We start from the raw sequence: 12505 nt of genomic DNA, 5'->3' as shown, positions 1-12505 counted from the left end.
CTTGCGCTGTTCTAACTAAAGTGCCAAAGATCATCCTGTAAAGACTTTATAGTTAGTTGGATGTGATTTTAAATAATATAAAAGCATTAATAGAAAAGCTCAAGCATCAGTGTGGCATAATCTGTTGTAAATGTTTTATCTAATGCTGGATAACATATAAGTACTTCAAGGTTACTCAATGAGCATTCAAGACCCCTTAATAAAACTGTCTATTGGTACAGTGTGTAAACCTAGGTGTTGTCGCGTGACCTGCTAAATCGTTCACTCTTTCTTGAAATGCTTTACAAGACTTTGGTTCCTTTAAAGAGTAGAGGAAGGTAAAGTACAGGTTAGTTATTAGCCCTTACATAGTTCTAATTGCATTCCTTTAACTAATGAGGAGGAATTCTCATCAAAATCAGCAGCATTTATGATTATTATTGGCAAGAAATAAAATTCTGATTTTTATCACTGCTGAGGAACTGCTTGAAAACCGCCAAGACAGAAATGTATTTGTCAGATTTAATTATCAAGCTCTTTGCTCTTACAGGTCTTCCTATTCCAGTGATTAGAAATAAGGTTAAACAGAACTCCCAGCTGCTTGTAATTACACAGATAACTTTGTTTCTGTGGAATGAACACTCTCTCTGCTGTATAGTTATCAATATGCCCTGAATTTTGTCTTCTCTTTCAGGCAGAACTTGTTGATATACAGTATGGGACCATAGAAGACTTGATGCGAATTCAAACCGCTACAAATGTGACCAAAAAAATTGCACTTCTGAAGCTAGGACAATCACCTTTACTTTATAAGGTTAGTTTTACACTTGATCTACAGTACCTCTTACGTGTAACATTTGTTTTGCTGCGTATCTTAGAGTGCCCCAGTATCCTGCTGTGTTTTAGCTGTGTACTATAAGCCTTTTGGCAAATGAAGAAATCCTTAAAATAATAATAAAGTATGAGGTGGGGGGGGGGGGGGGGGTTGGGGGGGGGGAGGCAGCTGAAATCAGCTGTTGCATCTTTGCGAAAAACTGCACAGGTAAGGCTGCTGAAATCTTGTTTCCACGTTATTATATGTAGCACTTAACCTGCTGGCTATAGGTTGAGTGTGCTGGTAGAAGAAGCAGAGTACTTTGTGTACTCACCTGACCCTCAGCTTCTGAGAGTGTTTCCAGTCCCAGGGGGCTAGGTCTAAACTGCAGCGCTTTTGCCCTCACTACAGATGTGCTGCTGAAAGCACTGAGATTGTGAGGTAAGCAATAGCATACACTATAGAAGGACTATCTCATTGGTTATGGATTTAAGAAATCACACTGTAACTTGATTTCGTTGTTACATGATACAGCCATGTTCTGTGGGTAAGGTACCACTGCCTTCCTACTTCTTCCTTCCATCCTTACCATCTCAGAGGGAGAGACTGAGCTGGAGAACAGCATTAATTTTCATGGTGTTTCTGCTGCAAAATGTGTGAGCAAACAGGCATTTATCCTTACTTCTGTTAATTTTACAGGTTCCTCTTGTAAATTCGCCAGGATTTACCTGTAGTTGAGTTTCCATAGGTTCAGAGTGAGCATTCTTTTTCTACTCCCTCCCTTTCTTTGTTCTTTGGCTGTAGCTATGTAGGGAGAAGGGTACATGTATATGTGTTTGCTCATTCTCCTACTACTCCAGCCCAAGCAGAGAGCACTGAGTTGGAGCTCAGCAGTCCATTTGCAAATTAGATGTAATGGAGTCCACATATAAAACGCATTTAAACCCTGAATATCAAGTAACTGTTTTCTATTGCAAATATTTTCTAAGCAGAATACTGTTTTGCCTTTCAGAAAATACACTAGCCCAATAAATAATTAAACGATTCATTCCCAATTCACAGTAGCAATTATAAAACAACAGTAACTCCAGATCTTATAATTAACAGAATCAGGATCTGCTCTGTCAGCCACGAGAAAGTACAATCGGGACCACAACACAGGTTTAGAAAATAAGCACTTGTTTTTTTTTTTTAAATAGGGATAATATTTGTCTTAATAAAAATGCCATTTTCAACTGAGTAGCTTTAGTTGTTTGTCTACATTATTTAGCTGCAATCTAATTAAGTTTGTGAAAGGTCAGTTATCATTGCTGGAACTTGGCTGTTGTGCATCATTTCCGCTGATAGATCTTATACTGTATTTCAATGCCAACTGACAAAAATAATGAAATAGCAGTTGGAGCTCATAAAATAGGAATTTGATAAAGAGGCAAAGCTTGCTATAATAGTGTTGTTACAGTGTCTATGGAATAGACACCTTTTCCAATTTAATTCTATTTCTGTATGCACTTATTATGTCTAAATTACCAAGTAGTACAGCTGAAGGAGCAGAGCAACATAGTTGATCCTGACAACTGTCTTAGTATTTTTACTATGTCTACAGCAGTTTGGTCCAAAGGAGTGCATGCTAATTAGTAGTTGAGCACTCATTTGCTCTTTTAAAATTATCCATTTTTGTATATTCAGAGCATTGCATAATGCGAACCAAAGTGTGATCAGTGTTGATGATCAGGAGATTGACTGAAAACATACTGCTGATCCAACTAAGGAGACAGTCACCTACATATATTTGATGTCACTTTAGTAACAGTTGCTGAAGTCGTGAGGGGAAAATACAGCAATCCCTCAAACCTGTACTCATCTCACACACGTAGAAAATTTGGTTTTATTTCTTGTTTCTTCTTTCTGAGGTTGTAAACTCTCTTTTTTAGGATATAAATTGTGCCTCTTTGGCTGCGAAATGACCATAATCTTTTAAAAATATGAGGAAAATATGTGGGAGGATAGAAATAGTCTTTTGTAGGAAATATTTGAACTAAAAGAGAAAGATTGCATTAAACAGCTAGTCTTAATGGGCGCCATATCTCACCACTGAATGCATTTCTTGTCTGCCTTTTCCCCTAAAGTTTGCTTCTGTATTTACTGAGTCTGTTGTAGCAGGTGCTTTCCTTTGCCTTTATTTTCCTTATCTCTGTCGTCCACGTGCTTGGTTTTACATCACATTAAAACAGAACACTAGGTCATAACAGAGGTGTCACTGTATATGTGTATATATATCTTGTTCTTTCTATTTTTTCTGTCCAACTTGCATTTTTCACATTTTAATGTTCTTTAATTTCTCATTATTACTACCTTATATTGTCCAATTATCTTTCTTAGGTTTTGGGCCTTATTTTTATAAGATTTCCACCAAGATGCCTGAAGAGGTTTCCTCTTCATAACAATTTTTAATCTTGTCTTTGTTTTTCAGTTTTGAGTTTTCTATTGCATGGGTACATTTTTTTTTCCTTTCTGTCTTTTACTGCCATCTAGACTGTTTTTCTATGTTCTTCCTAGTCTCATCTTTTGTATTTTCGTATTATTTACTTTTAAGTCTCACTTGTTCCCTCTCTCCATATTGAAATTACTCAATGGTAGTCTTAAAAGTGGGGTGAAAGAATGATAGAAATGGTTCAAGAGCTGGAGAAAGTTACAGCGGGAAGAAGGCAGAGTCACTGACATGATTACAATTTTCAAACTTCTTCGATTACTCCTAGAGCAGATCCGTGGCTACAAACCAGAACATTTTTAAGAGCCTGATAATTTCAAAGTATAGAGAGGCTTGATTTGGAACAAAAAAATCTTCCTTAAGGTGAAAGCTGAAACTAGAGAAATTTAAATTGTAGATGAAGCACAACTTCTGGAACCATCTTCCAGAGAAAATGCTTGTTTTCTCCCACCTTCAGATTGAAAGTGACTGCCTTCTAGTATTCTGCTAAAAGGAAAATCTGCTACAAACAGTAATTACTTTTGCTGGAACTTGTGTTATCGGTGAACTTCAGTGAGTAGTTACATACAGTAGATCAGAACACATTCACTACGTTCTTGAATAAGAAGGGGAAAGATGACTAAATTTATTACTAGGGATGAAACAAATTGCATTTGTGGTGTAAATTACCTTTCTTGGAAGGAGCAGCTTGAGTTTCCTGCTGTGTCTGTAGACACAAACATCCTCTTTCAATGGTATAAAATGTGTGGTGACAAAAAGACTGATTAAACCACCTCACCAGCGTGCAGCTACTCTGCCCTAAAGCTTCTCTGACTATATGTCATGACTGTGAGCACATAAAGAAAGCTAGGGGGATATGTTGTTGTTTTTTGGTGTTATTTTCTCCAGAAAAGAAAACAACACAGTAATGTCAATATTCAGACTGGAGATATCATGACTGAAATCATTTTTTGAAGAATGCTGTGAGTCTGGTTCACGATTTAATCTTTGAGTTTGGGGATTCAAGGAAAAGCCATAACTTTTATCCTAAATGAACTTTTAATAAAGTAGCAATAGCCCTGGAGGCCAGATTACTTAATCTTTACAATGTGTGCACATTAGTATTTTTCTTACATTCATTAAATGAAAATGTTGTACTAATGTGTAAATATGTGTTTTTTAAAAAATATTTACAGCCTTCATGAATATTCATAGAACTGATTTTTAACTGTCATCAAGTTTAGAAATGTGGATGTTTGCATCTTTATGCAGGGATTCTTGGTAGCCACTTATGGACAAAGATTTAGTAAATGAAAAATAGAATAAAAGTCATTTAGAAAAGGACTTCTATTTAAAAACTGCATTTAAAATCAGTTTAGTTTGGAAAGTCATTGCACGTTTCTACTTTCTACATTGTTAGGCTTTTTTTTTTCTCTCAACGTTGGATTCTTTTCATCTGGCATGTTTTATGGCTAGCATACACAACTGTGAAGATCACGTTTTAAATCTCCATTCAACTACGACTCTGTCTCTCCTTATATCTCCTGCTCCTTCCGCCTATACACACGTGTATCTACGTGTGCATGTATACAAACTATACTGATTAAAACTTTTCCAGGGATTCTAAGCACCTCGTATGCATTTCATTATTAAGGACATTGGGTTTTTTGTTTCATAGGATGATTTTTTTTTCCAGGGCACCTAAAGTGTTTGCATACTCACTTCCTCTGTACTGCGAGATTTATGATGATATTATATCCTCTTGAGAAGCCTTTCTTGAAAATTCAAGCTGTATGTGTAGGTAGTATGAATAAAAGTTATGGAAGCATATAAAACTAGACCTGCAGAACTGGATTGGAAGAGATTACGTAGTGCATTACTTAGGGTAAACCTACTGTATCTGCTGTGATTCCTGGTAATTCTTTGTCGTCTTTCTTAAGTATTTCCAGAGTAGAAATTTCAGTGTTTTCCTCAGTTATTATTTCCTGGACTGCGCCATTCAATACTGCACATAAAGTCTGTTAATTTTGTCCTGTGTGCTGAGAATACGGCAGGCTCCTTTTCCTCTGCAATAAGGTCTTATCTATCATGCTTTTCAGTTTTCTCTTTTTTAGACTGAAAAAGCTGTTTCTTCCGGTCTTTTTTTCATATTGTTTTGTGTAACCTTCACTTGTTCTATAGATTGATCTCCTTTCTGCTAGTTTGAATCTGATGTTTGTTCGGTTTTTTTTTGCCCCAAAACTGTAGTTGGTGTTTCATCTGAGCCTGGTCATGAATTTCTTCAAAACCTCTTCCTTTGTTCTGTTTTTACAATTGGCTTAAATGTAGTAACGCTCATTTGAATAGCATCTGGTTTCTCAGGATTCCTGTTATCTATTATCTTCTTAAAATCTTATTCCAATTGCCATAATCATGAGTTTCTTTTGAAGAGGCGAGAATGATTTCAGATTGTTTGATGATGGTCATATTTGCTGATGTGGAGTTTGTGGTTTGGCCAAGTTGTATTCCTACAAAGTATGTTCTTACTTTGCTTTTGAGGAACCGCTGGTTGCCTTGTGGTCCTTCTCTTGTAGTCTTTGTCTGCCTTGTGTTTGTAGAGGATTCCTTCTTACAAGTCTTCAGCTTTTGTTTAGTGTTCTTGAACCCTTTCTTCTCCCAAAGATTTAGTAAATTTTAATTCACTCAGGTTCTTAACCTTCCTCTTCTCAAACAGCTCCAGTTGGAAGAAGGCTTCATTGCTTTTTTTTTTTTCCCACTTACAATATTAAAAAAAAAAAAGCTGCACAAATTGTCTGTGTGAAAGTATCATTTATGTAATTGTTTTCATATTATCGTTAATCTTGTTCTGAATGCTACTTTTAGTCACCTGTTTACTTACCTCTTCCTGATTTCATGTTTTAGTGAATGGTAATGTGCAAGCTATTCTGCTGTTTAGTGAGAAATTTTGTGTTCTGAAGACCATAGGTCTTCCTTTATCTGAAAGCATATCCAATTTAAAAGATTGATAGATGTAATACTCAATTATATTCTACCAACTTTGATGACAATTCTGCCTTGTTCTTTTGAATAGAAGGAACAAGCTATAGCAGATAATTAGAGAAGGCATCCTGCGTTGAGGTCTTAAATGTGTTGTGTTTGAGTGACTGAAAAATCCATCCCCATCCCATAGAATACGCATGCTTGAGTTAAAAAAGGAAAAATAACTCCACAGATTTATCACTTAATGTTTCATCCCAAAGTCATATTTCAAATTTTTATTTACAAACATTTTAAAACATAGCTTAAAGTGAAAGTGCCAATTCTGATAGGGTTTTGTCTCTGTGTGAGGTACTGTAGGAAAGAAAATTGAGAGATGTATTGACTTGAAATCTGTTGCTGGTAATTTAACAAAAAACCTCAAAAGAGTGGTTTTGTGCTACTGATGGGAACCAAATCACACTGAGCTCTATTGTTCTGCTCATGGAAAGCTGTTCTACTCAAAATAATTTGAACCGAGCATGTCAATTTACCTTGTACTTATTCCAGCATTTGAAGGATGATGTACTGTGACCCACACCACCTAAACAAGAAACAATGCCAGTATGGTTATAAATTCAATCTGTATCCCTCCTTATGAATATGAAATAGTTGACAAAAATTTGCTCTCTTATCCCTTTAGTCAAATGCACTGCAGTAAATAAAAGTAGAGAGAGAATTCTTACTCTGTGCAGTAAAAATGGAGAAAAGTAATTCAGGCTTGTAAGCCATAAGATGAATATGTAAAGGGTGGGGTAGGAGAAAAACAATTGATGTCTGGGTGGAAGCACAATTGTAGCACAGCTTGTCAATATTCTCTACTAATTAACATTTTGGTTGCATCAGTGAAAGGACTTTTCGGTTATTACTCATTTCCTATTCAATTACAAAACCGTGTGTTTGTTTGGATGGAAGAAGTGTGCTATTAGCAGAGTAAATGAGGGGACACAAGATAAATAACCAAAAGTAGCCATAGATTTTTTTGCATTTCTGATGTGACAGTATTTTTCCAGAATGTTTTCCATAGTCATTGTTGTCTTGTGTACCTATTCGTATTCCCAGTTGAAGTTTCTATTACTTTCTCTTACTTTCTTTACTTTCTATTACTTTCTCTTCTGGATTGATACCAAAGTTCCTGAAGTTCCACTTAGCTATTTCACTGCCTATGTTTTCTTGTTGTCTTCAGTAATACTGAGCACTTGTTTTTCTCTTAGGAAATTAAATATTCCTATACTCAGTAGAATTTCTAATTGCACGAACATTGAATCCATCTTTTGAAAAATTAATCCAACTCCATTATGAATCACAATTTCCTGAGGGAATATTTCCTGAGGGAATGTGATGACCATTTTATAGCAGGTCTCCTCCTGTTAGTAAGTCATTCTTAATTTGACTGAGAGTGTAAGTGGCTTCCATTCAAAATGGAAGGTGGCTGACTCTTTAAAGAAACAAAAAACAAACAGAAAAACCCCACAGATTCTGGTGTCGTCTTCAACTCTTTCTGAATTTTTGAGGTGTGAAGACAAGCATAATTTTCTATTTTATCAAACCCTTAAAAAATGAATAGTAAATGTGATCATCCAATTTTTACTGAGTCCTATGAGTCCAATTTACTGAGTCCTGATAAATAGTGCAAAGTCAAGCAAAGCAGCTTTGTTGTGAGGCAATTATTCTAAAGCACAGTCGAAGCAAAGAAATCCATTGCCTCGATTTGTACCTCAGAGCCTTACATCCTCACAGCTGATCAGATGCTTTATACACCTTGTCTTTCCATCATAAAACCTAAACTGTTCAAATCAGATGCACTAGCTATATTTCTGGCCTTGGCACTTTTTCTGCTGCTTGGTTATATAAGGAATTTAAGGGAATTTTTTTTCCGCAAGCTACTAATTGAGCTGGCCCATCACATTTGTTGAACTTGGACTTCACAAAAGAACCGTTCACAAATGATATGGGCCTCTTTTCCTCACACATACTGTTCAATTTCAACAACAGCTGAGAAGGTGGAAAAGAAAACAGAAGATATGAGAGCTTTGAGCAGAGATGGAATTAATGTGTAAAATCTTTCTGACAGAACAGATCTATATGCCTGAAGGTTCTTCAAAAGTATCAGATATTGAAGTAGGTGGAGTGATACGCCCCATGCCATCAGACATCCCAACTGCTCACCCAAAAAACTCTGAGAGGATAATTATAGACCAGTACCATGCACACTCGTTATTTTTCATGTTCATAGTAACCATAGGACAGTACCTCCTTTTTTTTTTACTTTTATTTTATATTTTTATTTTGTTATCTGTCCTTTTAAAATGCATCTAAGTTGCACAGTTAAGAAAAAAAAAAAAGTTTCAGTAACCTAGTGAGGTCTGTGAATAGAAATAATTTTAGGGATGGTCCTGCAGAAATATATCCAGGTCCAGAACTTGGCTGGATATGCATTTATGTTCTGTATAGCTTTCAGAGTTGGTCCGTGAGAACTAGTTTACTGGTTTACTGCTTGTGATTTGCCAGTGAAAGTCTGAATTTTGGCCTTACGAATACACTTGCAGTTTGCATTGTGATCAGAACTTCGAGTAAAACTGTGGACCTGCTGAATGCTGATTGCCAGCCTTTTCATCGGTGTCAGCAGAATCAGATTTTTAGACGTTACATTCTATAGCCTACAGAAGTTTTTAATCATTTTCCCTAGTATTATTTAATGCACCACTTTTAGATTTTCTATAGCTTTTGTGAAACATAGCTGCATAAAATATGTAACTGCTTGTCCTCGGGGCTTGGGAAAGTCTATTTTTCTTTCTTTTTTTTTCTTTTCTTGGCAGGGGCTAGCAGGTTGCTTTTGGTACTGTATCTTTTCATTTTCTCATTTTTTTTTTTTCCCTCTACATGGTGGTGAAAGGGAGCCCTAGAATAACTAAGCCAAAAAGTTACCTTTATACTGTTATTGATTTGTAGACATGGATTTGAAAAGAACACTGACTCCATCGTTTCAAATACATTTGCACACTCTTGGCAATTACAACTGTAGTCACTCAGAATATTTTGTTTGACAGAACATGAAATGATGCTTTTGTGCAGAAGGCAGTATTTCTACAATTAACGCGTTTATAACTAAACAGGAATATTGTGCATTTCAGTGTAGGAACCGAGGCATTTAAATTTCATCTTTAGATCTGAATAATTAACTCACTGGCAGTACCGAAAATTAACCCACATTAAATTTATCTTTATTGTTTAGGTTCAAATCTAAATAAATGGCAATTTGCTTCAATTTATTTTATCCTCCTATATTTCGATATTTCTAAGTGTGTCTGGCTTTCGTGTGTGGTGTTTTTTTGTATGTATGCTTAGGGGTTTTTTGGTACTGTTTTGCTTTTGTTTTGTTCCAATTTTGAATAGATTCTAGGCGATTTTCTGAATGCAGTTAATTCTCCACATTCAAAACTAAGGTTGTGATAATTCATGGTGATTGTCTTAAGAAAAAAACTGTTTTTGTTTTTCTTTGATACAAAGAGGTCAACTAAGGATCTTGTATGTGAAAGGACTGTTGAGCTTCCTGACGCTCATTGATGGAGGCTAAAATTGGTGGAGGCTACTTTACATAATCATCCTGGGGTTCCATAAGATAAATAGTAGAATTGATAGTTCTTCTCACCTTCCCATCACTTTTCCCCCTCAAAATTCTCTAAAAATCAGATTCTTCATCAGATTTAAGAAGAAAAAATCGTAAAATTGCATTGCTAGTGATAACCTTGTAATTGTAAATAATCATCTGCATTGACTGAGTCTGTCAGGGCAAGACACTTATGTCTAGATATAGGTAATGTTTTACACAGAGGACAGAGTATTTGCATTTTGTGAAGGCTGAAGGAGTGCCTGCACTGACAATTGAACCTTTTATTTATGTTTTCCCACCAAAGTTGTTATGCAGCTGTTGTAAGAACTCTTACCAAATGGCTTCAGAATGGCCTTGAGGTGACCTACAGAGACCACCTTTTTGCTAAAAGGAAGCATATTTTTCATTTCCAAGTCAGTCTTGCTTTTTTTTCTGAGAGCGGGAAGTGCTTATGTTGCCTTTTATAGCAGTATTCAGTTATCTGTGATGGTTTTATGATATAAACTGTCCATTAAGGAACTGACCTAGCAGCTCATTTCATTCTGGCCTCAGAGAAAAAAAGATGATGTTTAATCCACTTAACCACTTGACCATGTCACAGTCTGTTTATCATATGATAGCGTATACGAGCCAAATTCAAATCTGCTGGTTCAGGTAATTCTTGGATTCCAAGTTTAAGAAATCTTTGTGATGTATTACGAGGCAGTTATTGTACACCTGACTGCCATGGAAGTTGCTCTCTTTCAATAGATATGCACTCATAGCAACGCAGGCCATCGTGTGTACGTGTGATACACTGGATCTACTGTTTCCCATATCAGACAAATGTTATAAGCTTTACACAGGCTGAGCTTGGTAGTGTAATTTGGCTCCAGTGTAAGAGGCTTAAAACATGAAGCTTAAAAAATAAGGTACAGGGAAGACATTCAGAATGCAGTAGGAGAATTGTGCATAGCCTCTTCTTTCTGTGTACTACGTGTAGCAGCAGTCTCACAAAACACCATCTACCTTTCTTGTTTTAAAAAATCTGAGAAGTAGATTATAATATTTGCACTGTACCTTACCCTTGACATTAATGAGACCATCTTTAAAATATATCTTTTGCTTTAGCCAACTAAAATGGTGTTGGAAGTGTGATATACAATATGATAAAATTAGAGAAATTTTCACTAAATAGTTTTTATTTTTTATTTCATTCATTTTCAGCGTGTTGTGATTCATCAGAAATTAGCTAATCATGAGAGGCAGAGGTCTTGGCATTTTAAAAAATTTACAGATAAATGAACAGATATATGAAGTCTATTGTCTCTAAATAAATAACATTCATGTAAGCAGATTTTTTTTGAAGTTTTCTTTTTCTTAAATAGTTAGTTGATGGCTAAGGTGTGTTACGTGACAGTTTGGTTTGCCTCTGAAGAAGTTTATAAGAGCTTGGGAAAAAATATCTTAAACATTACCATATCATATTCTTTAACTCCTTACAGTTTTGGAGTAACTGTACTCCAAAAGGAGGAAAAAAGTCATGCTCAAAGACACGTACATCTCCTTAAAGAGGAAGCAACACTTCCTTGTGTTAACTGGTGACAACTTAAGACTTCATAATGGTATCTTGTTAATATTTTGGTCAAATTGAATCCAAATCTTACAGCTTCATTTTGGAATCAATTTGTTAATAATTTTTTTTGGACAAAGTTTATATAACATGTATCTTGAAATCCGCATACTTGAGTTTTCTAGCAAAAGCCATTTGGGATTTTTATGCTGATGGTTGATACGTTATGTTTATTGCTTTAGGAAATTTAGAGGAGAAAGGATGGTGTGTGGTGATAATGCAGTAATAGAAGTATGATGATATACGGCCTGGAGTTTTACAACTGTCTGAATGTAATTCCTGTGCTTATTGTTAGATGCATTTATTATAAATGTAACTGAACGCAAGCTGCACGTAGACACAGAAAGCATATGGTCTTGGAAATTAATCATTGAATAAAGTAAGCAATATAATATAATTTTGGCAATATCAAAGACTATAAATATAATCTTTAAATAAACATAGTTTAATATAGAAAAAATGTCACTGGTAGAACATTCTTTAGCTGAACACCAACAAAAAGGTATGTTCTTTGAATTCTTCATAAATATGTACTTCATGTCTGAAGGTAAATAAAGCAGCAGTTATTCTCTTACTAAAGAGAGACTTGTATATCACTCATAGCATAGCATCAGTACAGTTCAGATGCATCTTCTGCACAGACATGTGTGACCCTCAAAAGCTTTTTATCTTTTTTTTGCATCTGTCTCAAATGTGGGCAGTGAGAGACTTTGGAAAGAACCACAACCATCACAGACGTGTAAATTCAGAACTGAGTGGTAATTGGGCAAAGGCTTGAGAGGATTTCTCAGACTTTCTGTTGTTACCTGATCTCTGATCTGAAACTTGTACCTCTGCTGCCTTCTAGTTGCTAGGAGATCATCATACTGAAGTGTCCTTCTTAGAACTGTGTGTTTCAGAACAGAAACATTTAAAAGTACAACATTTAAATGTATGTTTTTCCAAAAAATATTAAGCCTCTCCAGAGAAATGGAAATAACTGGATTGACTACTTCATTGTTATTG

At 35.6% G+C, this 12505-nt stretch overlaps 1 protein-coding gene across 1 annotated transcript in view; it reads left to right on the top strand.

Moving 5' to 3' along the window:
- Positions 1-12505, top strand: part of NAALADL2 (N-acetylated alpha-linked acidic dipeptidase like 2) — a gene marked incomplete at both ends in the record, with an annotated part of 278850 nt that overhangs the window by 143609 nt on the left and 122736 nt on the right. The window contains one exon of the mRNA XM_079539540.1: positions 674-793. Within this exon, the coding sequence (XP_079395666.1) occupies positions 674-793 (120 nt within the window). The remainder of the gene's footprint in view (positions 1-673; positions 794-12505) is intronic.

This window comes from Tetrao urogallus (assembly GCF_951394365.1).
Source record: "Tetrao urogallus genome assembly, chromosome: 9".
Taxonomy (NCBI): Eukaryota; Metazoa; Chordata; class Aves; order Galliformes; family Phasianidae; genus Tetrao; species Tetrao urogallus.
The sequence above is the reverse complement of the archived record's forward strand: the minus strand, read 5'-3'. Positions and strand labels throughout refer to the sequence as shown.